The sequence below is a fragment of the Gossypium arboreum genome, chromosome 5 (assembly GCF_025698485.1).
Source record: "Gossypium arboreum isolate Shixiya-1 chromosome 5, ASM2569848v2, whole genome shotgun sequence".
NCBI classification, from domain to species: domain Eukaryota; kingdom Viridiplantae; phylum Streptophyta; class Magnoliopsida; order Malvales; family Malvaceae; genus Gossypium; species Gossypium arboreum.
Genome location: NC_069074.1, coordinates 922,504 through 944,139, shown reverse-complemented (window position 1 = coordinate 944,139; position 21,636 = coordinate 922,504). Strand labels below are relative to the sequence as shown.

Below are 21,636 nucleotides of genomic sequence, written 5' to 3'. Positions count from 1 at the left end.
CTCCATGTACAGAATTCAAATAACCAAGACGTTTATTTCTATTAAAAATAGACTCAATAAGGAATCTATACATATATAGTATGACTCATAATTAATTTTTTATAATTTTTAATGATTTTTACAAATCAGAACAGGGGAGTTCAAAATCACTCTGACCTTGTCTCACAAAAATTCAAATATCTCCTGATATGAAAGCCTTTTGCTTACACCGTTTCTTCTATGTGAAACTAGATTCAATAAGATTTAATTTCATATTTTATTCAACCTATAATTATATTTTTATGATTTATGGTGAATTTTCAAACTCAGACTACTGCTACTAACCAAAAACTATTTTAGTACAAAATGTTGTTAACTAGTTTATAACATCTTTACTTCATTTCATTTAAACTCTATACATGCCATATAAATCTTCAAACATAAAACAAAAGCTACCGAAATTGATCTGGATAGTGTGCTTTGTTGTGTTGATCCGATCTACCCACTTCACTTCAAGTCAATCTACATAAAATATTAAACACACACAAGTAAGCTTATTGAAGCTTAGTAAGTTCATAGGTTAAAAGTAATGCTTACCAAACATAATATTTCCAAACAATACCAAAACACTTACTAAAGTTTCCTGCGATTCACAACCATTGTTATAATAATTCACATAGTTGAGCTCAACAAGAATAACTACTCAATCTCTTCCATTTGGATCACTTCTCTTTTATTTCTTATAATCAAATTAGGAAACGACTTACGAAATTGAGTACGTCGTTGCTCAATGCCACGATTCACAACTCCGTATGGTTTTCCTCATTGAAATACCATACCTACATTTTTCAACTCGGTATGGGAAATGCCATACCTACATTTCTTAACTCAGTATGGATTTGATAATACCATACCTACATTTCACTGATTTCGGTATGGATAATACCATACCTACATTTCACAACTCAGTATGGATGATACCATACCTACATTTCACACTTTGCCATGGAACAACCATGGTCTTATCCGTCAATTCATCACACGTCACGATCTGACGTACTCAATCCTGTGTTTTTCCTAATTTGCATTTCCACATTTATTCTTTCATTAACAAAATCTACACAATCCCACAACAAATTAGTATATAATAACACATTATAAACTTCAATCATTCACAAATAAACATCTAAATTCAACCATATGAACTTACCCGGCTAATTTGTAGAAGATATTGAAATTTAGGGACTATTCATAACTTTTTCTTTTCCTCGTTCTTCTTTGGATTCTTGATCTATAATATAAAATATTTCTACTCATTAGCATTTATTTGATTTCTATTTCACTTCACAATTTATGCTGTTCAAATTTCGAAATTGCACTTTTACCCCAAAATTTACAGTTTTCACAATTTAGTCCCTACTCAATTCACCCATCAATTGAACTAATTTTTCTCAATTAACACTTTATTTTATCATTATAAACTATTTCAAAACCTTTTATATTCTGAATTTCAACAGCAACCTTCAATTCACAACTTTTTCACAATTAGGTCCTAAATATCATTTCCTATCAAAATCACTTAATAAAACCACCTTAATATGAAATTAGAACTTAAATTTCATAATAATTCATCATAAAATTCCCTTATCCATCCAGGGTAACTTCCAATTTCACCCATAAAATCAAAAACTAATGAATTCTACAAGTGGACCTAATTGTAAAAGTCATAAAAATATAAAAATTATCAAGAAAAAGCAAGAATTAGACTCACATGATGTAAAAATATGAAAAGCGAGCTTTCTCTAGACCTTCTATGGCGTTTTGGCTGAGAAAATATGAAGAAATGTCTAGATTTTTCAATTACATCATTATTTAACTATTAACTTTTATCTATTTCCAATTTTGCCCCTTGTTCACATTGTTTTCTTGCTTATTTCATACCCAAACCGTCCAGCCATTAACCTTTGGGTCTAATTGCTCTTTAAACCCATCTTTTTAAATACTTAAGCTATTTACTCACAATTTAACAAATTTTGTGCTATTTTCAATTTAATCCTTTTTAATTAATTAGCCATCCAAGCGTTAAAATTTTCTAACTGAAACTTTAATACTAACTCAATGACACTCCATAAATATTTATAAAAATATTTATAGCTCGATTTTCAACTTTGAGGTCTTGATACCTCATTTTTGACCCGTTTGACCTAATAAATTCTTTTAATTCACTAATTTCACCATTTCACAAATTCTTCTAAATTCTTACTTGACTCATAAATATTAAATTACTATCTTGTTCAATCTTTTTGTCGAATTTAGTGATCTCAAATCACCATTTCCGACACCATTGAAAATTAGGTCGTTACAACTCTCCCCCTTTAAAATTTCGTCCTCGAAATTTGTTACTGAAAATAGATTTGGATCTTGTGATCTCATTGACTCCTCTGTTTCCCAGGTTGCCTCCTCCATACCATGTCGATGCCATAATACTTTAACCAATGGTACTCTTTTGTTCCGCAATTCCTTAACTTCACGAGCCAAAATCTTCACTGGTTCTTACGAATAAGTCATATCCGTTGAAGCTCAATTTCAGATGGGAATTACGTGTGAAGGATCGACCTATCTTGCCTTAGCATAGACACATGAAACACATTATGAATCTTCTCAAGTTCCGGAGGTAAAGCCAAACGATAAGCCACAGGACCAACCCTTTCCACAATTTCATATGGCCCTATGAATCTGGACTTAATTTTCCCTTTTACCAAATCGTAACACCCTTTTCCATGGTGAAACTTTTAAAAATACTCGATCACCCACTGCATATTCTATGTCTCTTTGTTTTAAATCCGCATATGACTTCTGACGATCTGAAGCAGCTTTTAGACTATCTCGAATAATCCGGACTTTCTCTTGGTTTCTCGAATCAAATCAACCCCAACTATTTTGATTCACTCAATTCAGACCAACACAATGGAGTCTTGCATTTTCTACCATAAAGAGCCTCAAATGGTGTCATTTTATACTAGACTGATAGCTATTGTTGTAAGCAAACTCAATAGCAGTAAATACCTTTCCCAACTGTCACCAAACTCGAGTATACAACATCTTAACATATCTTCTAAAATTTGAATCACTCGCTCTGATTGTCCATCATTTGAGGATGAAATGTTGTACTAAAATTCAATCTGTTGCCTAAGGCTTCTTGCAATTTATTCCAAAATCTTGAAGTAAACCTCGGATCCCGTGCGAAATGATAGATATTGGAACTCCATGTAGTCTCACAATCTCGACACATACAATTTCGCTAACTTATTAAGTGAAAAATCATTACGATTTGGAATAAAGTGTGTCGACTTTGTCAATCTATCAACAATCACCCATATCGAATCTTTCTTTCTGAGTCACAGCAATCGACACAAAATCTATTGAAATATGCTCCCACTTCCATTCGGGAATCATAATGGGTTGTAATAAACCCGTTGGCACTTGATGCTCTGCTTTAACTTGTCGGCAAATCAAACATTTTGCAATAAATTCGAAATTTCTCTTTTCATACCAAAGCCACCAATATGTCTTTTTCAGATCACCATACATTTTTGTACTACCGGATGAATAGAATACATACTATTATGTGCTTGGAAAGAATATCATTCTTTAAATCGAATTATTAGAACACAAATCCTATTATGATAGCGCAATATACCTTCATCATCAATCTTGAACTCGAATCTAAATTATCCGAACCATTTGCCGTTTCAGCACCAATTTTGGATCTTCATTCAGTAGCTTCGAATTTGTTGAAGAAACATTGGTTTTACCTTCAATTCTACTAATCGACACCTTCTTCATTAAGAGCCAAATGAGCATTCATTGTCGAAGTGCAAACAAGGATGACTTTCGACTCGATGCATCAAGAACTACATTAGCTTTCCACGGATGATAGTCAATAACCAAATCATAGTCTTTCAACAACTCTAACCACCGTCTCTGTCTTAAGTTCGGTTCCTTACGAGTCATTAAGTATTTCAAACTTTTGTGATCCGTATACATATAACACTTCTCACCATATAAATAGTGTCTCCAAATTTTAAGGCAAAAACAATTGCAGCTAACTCAAGATCATGTGTAGGGTAATTCTTTTCATGTGGTTTTAATTGCCGTGAAGCATAAGCCACCACCTTTCCATTGCATTAACACACAACCCAAACCACTTAAAGATGCATCATTTGTACACAACATACGGTATACGATTACGGTTGAGTTAAGACCGAGCTTCATTAACATTTTCTTTAAGCGATCAAAGCTCTGCGACATTCATCGAGACCACATAAACTCAACATTCTTACGTAATAAACGAGTCATTGGTGAAGCAATCATGGAAAAATTCTTTATAAAGCGGCGATAGTATCCCGCTAATCCCGAAAACTTCGCGACTTCGATTTACATTCTTGGTGTTTTCCAATTCACCTTCTTTGAAACTTTACTTGGATCCACACGAATTCCTTGGTGATATAATATGACCCGAAATCCAACCTCATGAAGCCAAAACTCACATTTACTAAATTTCGCATATAACCGTTTTTCTCTCAACGTCGTAGTACAATTCTCAAGTCTTTGTGCATGTTCGGATTCGTCTTTGAATAGACCAATATGTCATCAATAAATACCACCACAAATCTATCCAAATAAGACTGAAAAATTCGATTCATTAAATCCATAAATCTGATGAGGGCATTCGTTAAACCAAAAGGCATTACCAAAATTCGTAGTGACCATACCGAGTTTGAAAAAGCGATCTTTGGCACATCACACTCTTTAACCTTCGGTGATAATACCCGGATCTAAGGTCTATTTTTGAGAACAACTGCAAGACCTTTCGGTTGATCAAACAAATCATCGACACGAGGTAATGGATATTTATTTTAATTGTTACCTTATTCAACCGCTCGTAATCAATACACAATCGAACGAACCATCTTTCTTTTTCACAAATAAGACAAAGCGCCCCAAGGTGATGTACTCGATTCGATGAACCCTTTATCCAATAACTCTTGCAACTGTGTCTTCAACTCTTTTAACTCATTAGTGCCATTCTATACGGTGTTATTGATATTGAGCTGTATGCAGGAATTACATCAATTGTGAATTCAACCTCACGATCCGGGGTAAACCGGTAATTCCTCGAAACACATCGATAAACTCATTAACAACCGACAATTGTTCCATCTTCAATTCAAAACCCCAGTATCAAGAATATAAGCTAAAATGCTTCATTACCTTTCCGAATCAATTTTCGAGTGTAAAAGGTGAAATAATTCGACATCATTCTTTTATCCCCAAACTCATTTGAAACTATTTCCCCGTCGACATTTTAAATCAATCCATTTTCTCTACAATTCACTATGGCATCGTGTTCAATCAACCAATCCATTCCAAGAATAACATCAAATTCTCGAAAGGTAACAACATTAAATCGCAGAGAATTCACGACCTTGTATTTTCAAGTGGACAATTCGACATATTAAATTAACCAACACACTTTGCCCTAGTGGATTAGTGACTTGCAATTCAAGGTCATGGACTCAACGGTCATTTTCTTTTCGACACTAATGCGGTGCAAATATATGAATGTGTAGATCCGGGATCAATTAAAGCATATCTGAATCATCAAAAGATAGAAATTACCAGCTATCACATCCGGAGCGAAGCTTCTTCCCTTGCCGGATAGCATATGTGCGTCAGGTACTCTTGTCTCGATCGAGTGCAGATCTCTCGTTCCGAATGAACAGTCCCAAAGACTACTTTGACCGAACGTTTACCTTTCGAGGAGTATTTGCTTGCTTCTCCCTTGTTCTCTATCTTCTTTTAATAATTGAGGACAATCCGAATAAAATGATCAGTTCCACCACATTTATAGCAAGCTCGGCTCTTCCCCAACACTCACCAATATGAAATCTACCACAATTTTTACATCTAAGTCTCGGAATATTTTGCACACTACTAGCACTAGCTGCTGGTTTCTTAGTTACTCAGACATCTTGTTGAGTCGTTTTACTTTTATTCGATCGTTCGAGATTATAACAGTCGACTGAATCATTTCGAACTTTTGGCGAAAAAGTCGAAGTTGGTCTAGAGAAACTTCTTTGTATACCTCTTTACCTCTTCTTTCTCTTTGCATCTTTCATTATACACTTCTTCCATCTTTTGAGCTTGATCGACATGAATCACAAATTCTCAAACTCGTACCTCCAATCATCATTCGATTTCATCATTAAGCCCTTCTTCAAATCTAATGCACATTTCTTCCTCTGTAAATTTACAACATCCCGAGCATATCTCTTGAGATACACAAATTCTCTTTCATATTTCGCCTTTGTTTTATTCCCTTGTCGAAGATCAAGAAATTCTCTCTTCTTCTTATCTAAATATCTCTTTCCCACATACTTCTTCTTAAATTCGTTTTGAAAGAATTCCCGTGTAAGTTTATCTGCGGTACCTTTGCCTTAATGGTTTCCCACCAATTATACGCTTCTTCTTTCAATAGCGGCGCACATCCCAAATAGTCCTCCGGAGAACACATCATCTGTTTAAAACTCTCCAAACTCTTTAACCAATACTCGCTTTAACCGGATCATCGTCCGATCTCCTCGAAATTCTTCACTCCAAACTTTACGAGTTTTTCAATTGGTGTTCTTTTGCTAGATTCATCTATTAAAGAAGGAGCAACCGGGGTTGTGGCGGTGGTACTGAGAGGGGAGGAGGAGGTTGTTGTGCTGACTTCTTCCTTGTATTGTTTCATGATACCACCGATTCATTAATCCAGTAAATCATATTTTTAAGTTCTTCTCTCTCATCAAAGAAATAGGGACATTACCACTTGTTCCCTTCGAAGTCTGTATTCTACTATTAACTTCCTCTTCTTGACTAGCATCATTGGGTCTATCGGACATCTTTACAATCTATAACAAAATTAGTAATTAGATCGGATCATTCACATCACACTATCACGATTTATATGGCATGTATTTTAAACATTTTACACATCAAATTCGTTCCGAGAATCGACTAAACCAAAGCTCGATACCAATAAATGTAACGCCCCTTTACCCGAGACCGTCACCGAGTCGAGCACGAGGCATTACTAAACTTATTTGAGCATTTAAACAAATTCAAACAATTTATATCACACTTTCGGCATAAGCTGTCCAACTGCATTACAGATGCAAAAAAATCATATCTCGAGTTACAAAACTCAAAATCTAAATCCGTAAATTTTCCCAAAATCTAGGCTCATATATCTACTTACTAATTTTTTTCTAGAATTTTGGTTGGGCCAATTAGTACAGTTTATTAGTTGAAGTCTCCCTGTTTCAGGGTTCGGCTGCTCGACCCTGTTCACTACGAACCAAATTTCTCCATGTACAGAATTCAAATAACCAAGACGTTTATTTCTATTAAAATAGACTCAATAAGGAATCCATACATATATAGTATGACTCATAATTAATTTTTATAATTTTAATGATTTTTACAAATCAGAACAGGGAGTTCAAAATCACTCGACCTTGTCTCACAAAATTCAAATATCTCCTGATATGAAAGCCTTTTGCTTACACCGTTTCTTCTATGTGAAACTAGATTCAATAAGATTTAATTTCATATTTTATTCAACCTATAATTATATTTTTATGATTTATGGTGAATTTTCAAACTCAGACTACTGCTACTAACCAAAAACTATTTTAGTACAAAATGTTGTTAACTAGTTTATAACATCTTTACTTCATTTCATTTAAACTCTATACATGCCATATAAATCTTCAAACATAAAACAAAAGCTACCGAATTGATCTGGATAGTGTGCTTTGTTGTGTTGATCCGATCTACCCACTTCACTTCAAGTCAATCTACATAAAATATTAAACACACACAAGTAAGCTTATTGAAGCTTAGTAAGTTCATAGGTTAAAAGTAATGCTTACCAAACATAATATTTCCAAACAATACCAAAACACTTACTAAAGTTTCTGCGATTCACAACCATTGTTATAATAATTCACATAGTTGAGCTCAACAAGAATAACTACTCAATCTCTTCCATTTGGATCACTTCTCTTTTATTTCTTATAATCAAATTAGGAAGCGGCTTACGAAATTGAGTACGTCGTTGCTCAATGCCACGATTCACAACTTCGTATGGTTTTCCTCATTGAAATACCATACCTACATTTTCAACTCAGTATGGGAAATGCCATACCTACATTTCTTAACTCGGTATGGATTTGATAATACCATACCTACATTTCACATTTCGGTATGGATAATACCATACCTACATTTCACAACTCAAGTATGGATGATACCATACCTACATTTCACACTTTGCCATGGAACAACCATGGTCTTATCCAATCAATTCATCACACGTCACAATCTGAACGTACTCAATCTGTGTTTTTCCTAATTTGCATTTCCACATTTATTCTTTCATTAACAAAATCTACACAATCCCACAACAAATTAGTATATAATAACACATTATAAACTTCAATCATTCACAAATAAACATCTAAATTCAACCATATGAACTTACCCGACTAATTTGTAGAAGATATTGAAATTTAGGGACTATTCCGCAACTTTTTCTTTTCCTCGTTCTTCTTTGGATTCTTGATCTATAATATAAAATATTTCTACTCATTAGCATTTATTTGATTTCTATTTCACTTCACAATTTATGCTGTTCAAATTTCGAAATTGCACTTTTACCCCAAAATTTACAGTTTTCACAATTTAGTCCCTACTCAATTCACCCATCAATTGAACTAATTTTTCTCAATTAACACTTTATTTTATCATTGTAAACTATTTCAAAACCTTTTATATTCTTAATTTCAACAGCAACCTTCAATTCACAACTTTTTCACAATTAGGTCCTAAATATCATTTCCTATCAAAATCACTTAATAAAACCACCTTAATATGAAATTAGAACTTAAATTTCATAATAATTCATCATAAAATTCCTTATCCATCCAGGGTAACTTCCAATTTCACCCATAAAATCAAAAACTAATGAATTCTACAAGTGGACCTAATTGTAAAAGTCATAAAAACATAAAAATTATCAAGAAAAAGCAAGAATTAGACTCACATGATGTAAAAATATGAAAAACCAGATTTCTCCAGACCTTCTATGGCGTTTTGGCTGAGAAAATATGAAGAAATGTCTAGATTTTTCAATTACATCATTATTTAACTATTAACTTTTATCTATTTCCAATTTTGCCCCTTGTTCACATTGTTTTCTTGCTTATTTCATACCCAAACCGTCCAGCCATTAACCTTTGGGTCTAATTGCTCTTTAAATCCATATTTTTAAATACTTAAGCTATTTACTCACAATTTAACAAATTTTGTGCTATTTTCAATTTAATCCTTTTTAATTAATTAGCCATCCAAACGTTAAAATTTTCTAACGAAACTTTAATACTAACTCAATGACACTCCATAAATATTTATAAAAATATTTATAGCTCGATTTTCAACTTTGAGGTCTCGATACCTCATTTTTGACCCGTTTGACCTAATAAATTCTTTTAATTCACTAATTTCACCATTTCACAAATTCTTCTAAATTCTTACTTGACTCATAAATATTAAATTACTATCTTGTTCAATCTTATTTGTCGAATTTAGTGATCTCAAATCACCATTTCCGACACCACTGAAAATTAGGCCGTTACAAAAACATACAAATTATCCATTTTAAATGTAAACCTATTAAGGGTGGCAACAAACAACAGTATGTATGTTACCCGGATGAAATACTTCTCTAAATTTTTCATCCCATTTGCTTTTGTTCGTTTGGTTACAACTCCTAAGTCTTTGAATCTCAAACTTACTTCATACTTTATCCGGAATAATTACTTTGTTGCTCTAGCTTTAACAAGAGTTTCATATTTTATCCGGATAACTTAGTTATGTTTTTCTTCCTGTGTGAAAAACCCAACAAAACCCTTGCTAGCTGAAAATTCATATATTTATTTATTTATTTTCCTCCTCCTCCTCTCCATTCCACATCCTAAATGTATATAGCATTCTTATAAGTAACATTATCTATGATCTCACTATTTACTTATAAATTTATTTAAAGCTGTCCATTCGTATCATAGTCACTAAATTATTTTTAATTTGAGCTACAAAGATCCAAATTAAGATCCGTAAATTTTCTCTGAAACTTGACTCACGTATCTTTCCACCATAAAATTTTCAGAATTTTTGGTTTAGCCAATTAGTACAGTTTATTCATTAAAGTTTCCCCTGTTTTATTATCCGACAGTTCTGACCTCTCTTCACTTAAAATTAATTATCTCACAGTACAAAACTCGGATAATGTTCTCGTTGGTTTATCTTGAAAGTAGACTCATTAAGGATTTTTGTGATTTTCCAAATTCAGAACAGGGGAACCCGAATTCATTCTAACCTTGTCTCACAAAATTTATTATATCTCATAACTTACAATTCAATTGCTTACACCGTTTCTTCTATAAGAAACTAGACTCAATAAGCTTTAATTCAATATTTTTTTCATTCTCTGATTCAATTTATACAATTTATGGTGATTTTTCAAAGTTAACCTACTGCTGCTGTCCAAAACTGTTTTAGTTCAAGATGTTTATTACCATTTTTCCTCTAAATTTCACTTGTCATACAATTCAGTCATTGCTCAATTAGCCCATCACTTAAGCTAATTTTTCTTAATTAACATTTTATTCTATCATTCTAAACTATTACACAACTTTTAAAAATCAAAATTTCAACACTAAACCTTAATTCACAACTTTTTCACAATTAAGTTCTAAAATCAATTTCTATTAAAATTACTTGATAAAATCATCAAACAACAAAGTAAAAGCTTCAAATCTATTTTAGTTCATCATAAACATCCAACACTTATCAATGGTAGCTTTCAATTTTGTCCATAAAATAAAAAACTAATGAATTAAACACTTGGACCTAATTGTAAAAGTCACAAAAACATAAAAATCTCAAAGAAAAGGGCAAGAATTGAACTCACATATGTCAAAGTATGAAAAACAACAACTTTCAGACCTCCCATGGCGTTTTTGCTGAAGAAGAATGATGATATCTCTAGATTTTCAATTTTGTCTTGTTTTATATGCTTAATTTGCAAAATTTCCAATTTTGCCCCTTGTTCACACTTGATTTTTATTTTTCCTGCACACACATGCCGTCCAGCCCAATAATGGGTGTTTAATTCCCTATTTAGTCCTCCTTTAATTATTACTAGAGCTATTTAATCACATTTCATAATTTTACACTTAATTCAATTTAGTCCTTTTTACCCAATTGACTACCGAAACCTTAAAATTTCTTGACGAAACTTTAATACTGACTTACTAACACTCCATAAATATTTCTAAAAATATTTATGTCTCGGTTTATGAATTTGAGGTCTCGATACCTCGTTTTTAACCCAATTTACCTGATTAATTCTTTTAAAATCGTAAAATTTACTAATTCAAAAATTATTTTAAATTCGTGCTTGGCCCATAATTATTATTTATTAAAATTTCTAAACTTACTCATTGGATTTTGTAATCTCGAATCACTGTTTTCCGATATCCTTTGAAAAATTTGGTACATTACCTTGTATACTAAAAATAGTACAAATGTTTTAATTATGATTTAATTTTTAATATTATTAAAATTTTATTAATCTACAAAATATTTGAAAATATTGTTTTATTATATTTGAATCGTTAAATAAGGGCTTGTTTGATAGACTATTGAAAAATTAAATCAATTAAAATTAATACTTTTAATAGTTTAATTTTTTTACACATGTTTTAGAATCTAAAATAAAACAATGTTGTTAGAATTTTTAGTGTGAAAACAATAAGTATATAAAGAGCTATTTATCACTTAATTGAGAATATTTTCAGTTAAATAAATTTTATTTTACTTATTTTAATATTATATTATCTTATAAAAATTTTATGTTTAAAATTTAATTTTTGTTTACAACAAGTTAAAATGTTTAAATTTTAAGGATAAGTTGTAGAATATGTCTTTTTATAATTTAAAATCTATATTTATAAAAATTTAATTATATCCGTAATTAATTTTAAGTAATATATCCATCAATATTATAACTTAAATCTAATACTTAAATTTTAATATTTATTTTTTAATACTTTATTTTTCAATTTATTAAACAACACCTAAATTAATATATTTTAATTATATTTAACAATTCAAATAACTAATTAAATTTTAATTAAAAATTAAAAATATTTTATTTAAAATTTAATTAAAAATCAAGCCCATAAAATCATATATATCGCATGTGATATTATAAATTATTATATAAAAGAATATGAATTCAAATGATTTGTTATGTTAACCGTGTTGATGTTTTTCGATGTTAATTTGTTATTGAGGACAATTCTCGGAAGAAGATAGATTAAGTTTGAAAATTATACGTTTTTATAAGGCGAGTGTATTATTTAAATGCATTAAAACTTATATTCTAAGATGTATTTTGATATTTAAGTCAATAAAAAATAAAATTGAGATGGAAAAGGATGACTTAATAACGGTAAAAATCATAAAGCGGGATAAATAGAATAAAAATCATAATTTGATATTTATACCTAATGGTCAAGGGTTATTATGCATGATATGTCTGAATTATTTTTGAGCAAATTATGAGGTTTTAATAATTAGTTTTGTGCTAATTTCCATAAAGAAAGAAGTTTTCTGCTACCTTCAAAAAGAACTAGATTTGTGAGGTGACTTTATTTTCTTAGTTAACAATTGGACCACGTTCAAGACATTACACTCTGATTTAATTTATAAAATAAGAAATAAAATAAATATAAAATATTTTAAAAAATAATTTGGATGGATTTTCAATTTACACAATTTTCAAGTTAATTTTTCCTAGCCGTGTTACGTGTAAACATCTGAAATCTAAAAAATATGATAAAAGTTAGATCCCAACCAAGCATACAATGGAACCGTTTTTACATAGATCTCATATCAAAGATCATCGCATCCGTTAAAGTCTGAATGGGCCCCAGATGGATTACCTATCTTCTCACGCCACGTTGTTTAGTACTCATCTCAGCTCCAAACTCCTAACCTACTCTCTCTCAAAATCACGAAACCCGAACCCGAAAAAACTTTCAACACCATACCAAAAAAGAAGCCAAACTCCAGCAGGAGAAGAAAACTATTTTTTTCCCTTTTAAATTATTTATCTATTAAACAAAGAAAAAGAAAAAAAGACAGAAGAAAATCCTGCCATCCGAAGCGCCCATACTCCATATTTGCTTTGAGACGATGCTCCGATAGAAGAAAAAAAAAAAGCAAAAAAGAAATTTACAAAGTCGCGGCGAAAACTCAAATGCTAAATGGGGAACAAGATCGCGCGAACGACGCAGGTCTCGGCGACGGAGTATTACCTGCATGACCTGCCGTCTTCGTACAATCTGGTGTTGAAGGAGGTGCTCGGTCGAGGCCGATTCTTCAAGTCGATCCTATGTAAGCACGACGAAGGTCTCGTCCTCGTTAAGGTCTACTTCAAGCGTGGCGATTCCATCGATCTCCGTGAGTACGAGCGTCGACTCGTTCACATCAAAGAAATCTTTCGCTCACTTGAACACCCCCACGTTTGGCCCTTCCAGGTCACCGGTTGTCTCTTGATTTTCTTTTTTTACTGTTTGATTTGGATTTCACTTAGACCAAAGTTTAATTATATAAAACTGTTATTGTCCGAACTATCTGCATGACACTAATTCTTGATATTGAGATTTAGATTAACCAGATAAAAATTTGGAAATTTAATTTTTGAATGTTTGATTTTCGAACAGTTTTGGCAAGAAACGGACAAAGCGGCCTATTTGTTAAGGCAATACTTTTTCAATAATTTACATGATCGATTAAGTACTCGGCCCTTTCTGAGTCTAGTTGAAAAGAAGTGGTTGGCGTTTCAGGTCTGTTTCCATTACTTTCTCCTTGCATCTTACTGTCTTAGGCTTTGAAGAGTAAAATTCGTCTCAGTTTTTTTTTTTTTTTTGTGTGTGTGGTGCTGTAGTTGCTTCTTGCAGCGAAGCAGTGCCACGAGAAGGGGATATGCCATGGTTAGTTCAGTTAGTTACAGAGGAATTTATTTGTTATATCTTCTGATTTCATTTGTTCTATGCTGTTTTTAATTGCTGTCCTTTCAAAATTGTTTTAGGTGATATTAAGTGTGAGAATGTGTTGGTTACCTCGTGGAACTGGGTTTATCTTGCTGATTTTGCCTCATTCAAGCCCACATATATTCCTTATGACGACCCTTCAGATTTCTCCTTCTTCTTTGACACCGGAGGAAGAAGGCTGTGTTATCTTGCACCAGAGGTTGGTTCTAGTTTCACTTATTTTATTGCTGTGGTTTGAACCGATCATTGTTTTGTTTGTTTCTCATGATAGATTTTTGGATGAACAGTCTCATGTTATCAATGCATCATACAAGGATGATTTGCAATCTAAATTGATGACATACATGTTCTCGTATTTGTACCTTTCGTTTTTGGCTGGCAAATTTGCCCTGTTCTTTTGACTAGCAAATTGATGACATATACGTTCTCTACGCGGTGGTCAATAAATTCCTTAAAAAATAGCTATTATGCATTCTTTGTTTTAATGCTGTTTTTTCCTCTTTGTTATATAGAGATTTTATGAGCATGGAGGTGAAATGCAAGTTGCTCAAGATGCACCTTTGAAACCATCTATGGACATCTTTGCTATTGGGTGAGCTTTCTTAATCTAGTAGCTTCATTTTTTTTTGAAACTACACTACCTTCTGAAATTATTTTTCCTTTTCAAAGACATTCTGGTCTCTTATCTGAAATCATATGTCACTAGATAAATGGTTTCAAAAATTGAGTGTCATTTTAAAAGTGTAATTTGTTGAGGCAATGATTGGTGAGATAGTGCTACATTGTGATTTATCATACATAGTATCTTGATATACCAATCTGTACTATGCCTTTTAAAGATATTAGCTTAAGCATACTGATAGGATTGAATCTTCAAAACATTTAGTGGTATTGCCTGATGTTCAGTCTTCTAGTGAAGTAATGATAATCTGCCAGATGTGATTGCTGTGAAATTTTGTTACTTTTTGGTTTGCAAGTGTTTTTGATATAGTTTGATCTTTTATGTGAAATAGTGGTTTCGATATAGTTTTTAACAAAATGTAAATACCATATCATTTTTTCCAACAATATAATAATATACGCTTGCTATGCCACTGTTTAGATGTGTAATTGCTGAGCTTTTCCTTGAGGGCCAGCCGCTGTTTGAACTCTCTCAGCTTCTTGCATATCGCAGAGGGCAATATGATCCTAGTCAACATCTTGAAAAGGTACTAATTTCCTTCCCTGCCTTTCTGCTTGATGCACTTGCTATCCCTTTCCACTGATTTTCCTTCTTCATATTGAGTTTTATTTGATCTTATTGCTGCTATTCATTTTCCTGCACAAGACTACTATCAGTGCTATTCTTGTTAGTCGTAAGAAGTTATTCTTACTTTCTTCTTGTTAAATTCAATTCATGCTTAACTTTCTTTTCTAATAATATGCACTGCATGTGCAGATCCCAGATATTGGAGTACGCAAGATGATACTTCATATGATCCAACTTGAACCAGAATCTCGCCTATCTGCTGAAAGTTATCTACAGAATTATGTAGCTGCTGTATTTCCTAGCTACTTCTCACCATTTCTGCATGGATTTTATCGTTGCTGGAATCCTCTTCATTCTGATATGAGGGTAAACATATTTTTAATTTGGAACATCGAAAATCTATTCTTCTTGCATCTAATATATGCATTCCTGCTCTGTAATTCTACTGTAGATTGCAATGTGCCAGAGAGTGTTCCCTGAGATGCTGAAGCAAATGATGAGCAAGAGGTCAAGGGATGAGATGGGAAAAGGTCTTGGCAAGTCACATACCTTAAATGGTCATTTGTCGCAAGAAATTGTTGCAAAACAACAGTCAGAAGAGATTGCTCCAAAACAAAATTTAAGCTCAGCAAATCACTTGTTGACAAAAAGAGAAAAGATAGACAATGCTTCTATTAAGGATCAGTTAAAGCTTCCTGGAAACATTAATACCCTACTTGGGGATGTTGAACAGAGCAATCATTACCTTGGGGAGAAGTCAACAAGAGGGGATACACCTCAATATGAACTTTCCCAAGATTTTAAACAACGTGGCATGCAATCTCCTGCTGTTCGTCAAAATATTTCTGATTTGTTTAGGAAAAATGATCACCCTTTTTTAAAAAAGATTACCATGGATGATTTAAACTCATTGATGTCTGACTATGACAGTCAATCAGACACGTTCGGAATGCCTTTTCTTCCATTACCTCAAGACAGTATGAAATGTGAAGGGATGGTGCTAGTCGCCTCTCTGCTTTGTTCTTGCATACGTAACGTGAAGTTGCCTCACTTAAGGAGAGGGGCTATACTTTTGCTGAAGACTTCTTCACTATACATTGATGATGAAGATCGATTGCAGCGAGTGCTTCCATATGTAATTGCAATGCTTTCAGACCCAGCGGCAATTGTGCGGTGTGCTGCCCTTGAGACTTTGTGTGACATTCTGCCCTTAGTTCGAGAATTTCCTCCAAGCGATGCCAAAATTTTTCCGGAGTATATTCTTCCAATGCTTTCCATGCTTCCTGATGATCCAGAGGAAAGTGTGAGAATTTGTTATGCAAGCAATATAGCTAAGCTGGCTCTAACAGCTTATGGATTCTTGATTCATTCAATAAGGCTTAGTGAGGCCGGGGTTCTTAATGAAACGAATTTGCCACAGAAGTCATTAGCATCATCTGGTGAGTCATCTGGGCGTATTCAGAGGTCAAACAGTGATGCACAGTTAGGCCAATTGAGGAAGGTGATTGCTGAGGTAGTACAGGAACTTGTAATGGGTCAAAAGCAAACTCCAAACATTAGAAGAGCACTCCTTCAGGACATTGGCAACTTATGCTGTTTTTTTGGCCAGCGACAGAGCAATGACTTTTTGTTGCCCATACTTCCTGCTTTTTTGAATGATAGAGATGAGCAGCTAAGGGCAGTGTTCTATGGGAAAATTGTGTTTGTCTGCTTCTTTGTGGGCCAACGAAGTGTAGAGGAATATCTTTTACCTTATATTGAGCAGGCTTTAGGTGATGCAATAGAGGCTGTTATTGTCAATGCGCTGGATTGTTTGGCCGTTCTGTGCAAAAGTGGTTTTTTGCGGAAAAGAATATTGATTGAAATGATAGAGCGTTCTTTTCCATTGCTATGTTATCCTAGTCAATGGGTAAGGAGGTCAGTTGTCACTTTCCTTGCATCTAGCAGTGAGTGCTTGGGAGCTGTAGATTCTTACGTTTTTCTTGCTCCAGTTATACAGCCTTTCCTACGTCGACAACCTGCATCTCTGGACTCTGAAAAGGCTCTTCTTTCTTGTCTGAAACCACCAGTCTCAAGGGAAGTATTTTATGAAGTCTTACAAAATGCTAGAAGTTCAGATATGTTGGAGAGACAGAGAAAGATATGGTACAATTCATCAGCACAATCTAAACAATGGGAAATTGCCGATTTACTCGAGAAAGGGACTGGGGAATTAGACTCAATGAAGTATTGGTCTGACAAACAACAGTCTATTGGAAGTCATAGACCTATTGATAGTGTGTTGCAGCAATCAGGGCTAACAGAAGTTGCTGATGACGATGCCAAGCTGAGAGCACTGGGGTGTAATACACGTAATGCTTCTAGTGCAATCGACATGCATGATCCGTTATGCTCAGAGAAGTTACAGTTTTCAGGCTTAACATCTCCGCAGCTCAATGGTTTAAATAGTTTCATGTGTGATAAGTCGTCAGAAGGTATACCTTTGTACTCTTTTAGCATGGACAAGCGAGCTACGGTAGCTCCTTCAGCAGCTTCTGATACTCCTTTGCCTTGGATGGATCCAATTAGTAAATCATTCAGCCTGGCTAGTTCAGTTCCGACGCCTAAGCTTGTTTCAGGCTCCTTTGGTATAAGTGCTGGTTCTAAACAGTTCTACAGAGTTGTGCATGAACCAGAAAGTCGGGAAAATGATCAAATAGCCAATGTTAATAGTAAGTTTCAAGACATGGGATTATCCAGTACAGTGAAAGGAAGTTCTGTTAGAATGGAAGATGCTTCTACTTCAACTGATTTTACTGGACTACCCTCTTTTTCTCGGTCTTCATCAATTCCAGATTCAGGTTGGAGGCCTCGTGGGGTGTTGGTTGCACATCTGCAGGAGCACCGATCTGCTGTCAATGATATTGCAGTTTCAAATGATCACAGTTTCTTTGTGAGTGCATCTGATGATTCCACTGTCAAAGTGTGGGATTCAAGAAAGTTGGAGAAGGATATATCATTTAGGTCAAGGCTGACTTATCACTTGGAAGGAAGCCGAGCACTATGCACTGCAATGCTCCGAAATTCTGCCCAAGTTGTTGTTGGAGCTTGCGATGGGACAATACATATGTTTTCTGTTGATCATATTTCTAAAGGTCTAGGAAATGTTGTTGAAAAGTATTCAGGTATCGCTGATATAAAAAAGAAGGATGTGAAGGAAGGTGCAATACTTACCCTTTTGAACTACCCCGTAGATAACTGTGGCATTCAGACGTTTATGTACAGCACCCAAAATTGTGGTATTCATCTTTGGGATACAAGATCAAGTTCAAATGCATGGACGCTGAAAGCAATTCCAGAGGAAGGCTATATATCGTGTCTGGTAGCGGGCCCTTGCGGCAACTGGTTTGTTTCAGGGTCTTCTAGGGGTGTCCTTACCCTTTGGGATTTGAGGTTCCGTATTCCGGTGAACTCATGGCAGTATTCTCTTGTATGCCCGGTAGAAAAGATGTGTCTCTTTGTCCCTCCTTCAAGTGTCTCAGTTTCTACAACTGCTAGGCCTCTTATTTATGTTGCTGCTGGCTGCAATGAAGTCTCACTTTGGAATGCAGAGAATGGGACCTGCCACCAGGTAAACAGGCTATTGTTCTATGAATTACTATTTTTAAATGCATGTATAATTGAAATAAATGATTGTGGTATTTGGAACAATAATTAGAAAATTTTCCAGTAGCTTTATATTAAAACTGTGTTTGATAGGAGAAAACATTCTGAGGATGAAAAGGGGCAGGTGGAAAAAGGGTTTTTATCATGGTTGGTAGGATAGAAAAATGAGGTTCCTTCCAAATTGCATGAGGAGAAAATGGAAGAGATGTTATTATTGTTCTAGTTATATCTTTTTAAAATCTTCTTTAGAGGTTATGCACAATGGAAACTGATTTGAAGGGATATTAAAAAGCCTGTATTTGGCTCTCTATAGTGAGAATTGAAAACTGGTTTTGTTCTTACCATTCACCATGATTGAATTTTTTCCTTCCAACTTCTATCTCCAGGTATTTAGGGCTGCAAATTATGATAGTGATGCAGAAATGTCTGATTTACCATGGGCATTGGCTAGGCCATCTGCTAAAACAAGCTCTAAATCTGATCCGAGGAGGAATGCAAATCCAAGGTATCGAGTGGATGAATTAAATGAACCACCTCCTCGTCTTCCGGGTATTCGTTCATTACTTCCTTTACCTAGTGGTGATCTGTTGACTGGGGGCACTGACTTAAGAATTCGCCGCTGGGACCATTTCAGGTTTTTGTCGAATTCCTTTTTTTTTCTAACCTTGTTCAGTGATCTTATGGAATTTTATTCATCATTTACATTGTTTTAATTGCAGCCCTGATAGAAGTTACTGTATATGTGGCCCGAATTTTAAGGGAGTTGGAAATGATGATTTCTATGAAGCAAGATCAAGTTTTGGTGCACAAGTTGTACAGGTATCGTTTAGTGATAGCTTTACATTAAACTTCATTCATGTGTTTTCCTTTCAGACTTTTGTTGGGTTACTGTGGATAACGGTTTTCTATTTATCTATCTCGATCAAATTAGTGACCGCAGGTAGTAAATAGTATGGAAATGTATCTTACTGATAGACAAGCATCCTTTTTTATTTTAGTCAGAGCTTCAACTATTTTAGTGACACGGGATATACTTGTTACTTATCCTGGGAAACTTTAATTTCTTGCTTTACAACTTAATCTTTGCAGGGGCTTATGTTTTTTAGTTACCTTTCCTTCTCTTAAATATTCATTTATAGATTTTGCTTTTATTACTTGGCACTTAGGGTGTGTTTGGTTGGGTGGATAGTAGAGGGACGGAAGGAAGGAATGGAAAAGTGGAAAGAAAATAAATTTTGACTGTGCTTGGTAGGGAAGGGAAGTGAGAGGAAAGAAAATAGGAGAGATGATCATTTTCCATCCTAATGTATAAAAACCAATCTTTTTAAATTGGAATGACGAGAGGAGATAAAATGAGGGAGAGGTGTATGTTAGTTCAAAATTATGCATTTTTCAAATTCTTCATTTTCTTTCCTTTCATTTGTCAACTCTACCAAGTAATGGATGGAAAGATAATAACTTTTTCTTTCAAATTTTCCATCCTTCCTACCAAGTTCTATTTTTCTACCCTTTGAATTTTCCATCTTTCCAATTTTTCTTTCCTCTCTACCTAGCAAAGCCTTAGGGAGTAAAGCTGTTAATTGTTAATGAAAACTAGGCAAATTACTAAGCTAAAGTTGTCAGCCATGTCATTTTTGAATCACTGTTCTTGTCTTCTATCATGTTTTTTGTGCAAATTTTCTCGACTATCTCTTCATATTATAAAGCAAGCATGCCTTGTGGAACTGTTATTGCTGTTTTTGTTTGTCTTTTAAAGTTGTTGATTTAGGGTTCCCTTTTAATAATTATTTATTATCTTTTCATAAACAGGAGACAAAGAGACGACCTCTAACAACAAAGCTGACAGCAAAAGCAGTTCTTGCTGCTGCTGCCACTGATTCTGCTGGATGCCACCATGATTCTGTCCTCTCTTTGGCTTCAGTGAAATTAAACCAGAGACTCTTAATCTCAAGCAGTAGAGATGGGGCTATTAAGGTTTGGAAGTGAATAACCCAAAAGTTTTAGTGCTTTAATATACATATTCAGTTACAGAAGTAGTAAAATTGTACATGATATACATTCAAATTCAGATCCTAAATTCTGCAGCCTAACCACTTACTTCCTTTGGTTTGTAGTTTTGTACAGTTTGTAAGCGTGTAGGTTTATATGGGATTATTATTATTATTATTATCAATACCATGCCCTCTTTATTAGTGAAAAGAGAAAATACCATAAGGTCTTATTCATGTTTAACAGGAAAGAACGTGTATCTCCAGACATTTTCATTTATGTGCAAAGTTCATTTATATTAACTAAATTTGAACCCCTTTGATGTCCAATCCCAATCTTCTTTTGCAGTACTTCAGTTTGTTTGTAGTTAATAAATTAATGTACTCTTGATATGCTGAACCAGAAAGTGTTATCCTGGCAAGCAATTAGATTTCTTCCGTAATCATGCATCATGTTCTTTTGTCATTGTTTCCTTTCTATTTTGTTATCAATTACAAGCTGATATCTACAAAGGAGCTTAGACTGAAATGAGGATATTGAGATGGC

At 33.9% G+C, this 21,636-nt stretch overlaps 1 protein-coding gene and 2 long non-coding RNA genes across 4 annotated transcripts; 1 reads left to right on the top strand and 2 right to left on the bottom strand.

Annotated features, from left to right (window-relative positions):
* Nucleotides 1-211: 211 nt before the first annotated feature.
* LOC128292842 (uncharacterized) lies at nucleotides 212-1,221 on the bottom strand. The gene is made up of 2 exons (XR_008282790.1): nucleotides 1,190-1,221; nucleotides 212-501 (listed from the first exon to the last, which is right to left on the bottom strand). It is a non-coding gene; the product is annotated as an uncharacterized LOC128292842 (long non-coding RNA).
* A 6,373-nt stretch (nucleotides 1,222-7,594) lies between these two features.
* On the bottom strand, nucleotides 7,595-11,126 carry LOC128292841 (uncharacterized). Its single transcript, XR_008282789.1, has 3 exons — nucleotides 11,057-11,126; nucleotides 8,570-8,651; nucleotides 7,595-7,883 (listed from the first exon to the last, which is right to left on the bottom strand). It is a non-coding gene; the product is annotated as an uncharacterized LOC128292841 (long non-coding RNA).
* Nucleotides 11,127-13,131: 2,005 nt separating this feature from the next.
* On the top strand, nucleotides 13,132-21,397 carry LOC108486275 (serine/threonine-protein kinase VPS15). Of its 2 annotated transcripts, XM_017790239.2 has the most exons (11): nucleotides 13,132-13,691; nucleotides 13,878-14,000; nucleotides 14,102-14,147; nucleotides 14,246-14,406; nucleotides 14,720-14,799; nucleotides 15,310-15,415; nucleotides 15,646-15,822; nucleotides 15,908-19,066; nucleotides 19,488-19,735; nucleotides 19,821-19,920; nucleotides 20,911-21,397. In XM_017790239.2, the coding sequence occupies exons 1-11, from the start codon at nucleotides 13,419-13,421 to the stop codon at nucleotides 21,085-21,087; spliced, it is 4,650 nt and encodes a 1,549-aa protein (XP_017645728.2). In that variant the 5' UTR covers nucleotides 13,132-13,418; the 3' UTR covers nucleotides 21,088-21,397. The 2 variants fall into 2 exon arrangements, with proteins under 2 accessions (XP_017645728.2, XP_052884142.1); XM_053028182.1 differs by lacking the exons at nucleotides 13,132-13,691; nucleotides 14,102-14,147 and having other exon boundaries at nucleotides 13,884-14,000.
* Nucleotides 21,398-21,636: the final 239 nt, after the last annotated feature.

Coding starts and splice junctions, on each gene's coding strand:
- LOC108486275 (XM_017790239.2), top strand. CDS start 13,419: ATGGGGAACAAGATCGCGCGAACGACGCAGGTCTCGGCGACGGAGTAT. Junction 15,416..15,645: donor CTAGTCAACATCTTGAAAAG/GTACTAATTTCC, acceptor CTGCATGTGCAG/ATCCCAGATATTGGAGTACG. Junction 15,823..15,907: donor CTCTTCATTCTGATATGAGG/GTAAACATATTT, acceptor ATTCTACTGTAG/ATTGCAATGTGCCAGAGAGT.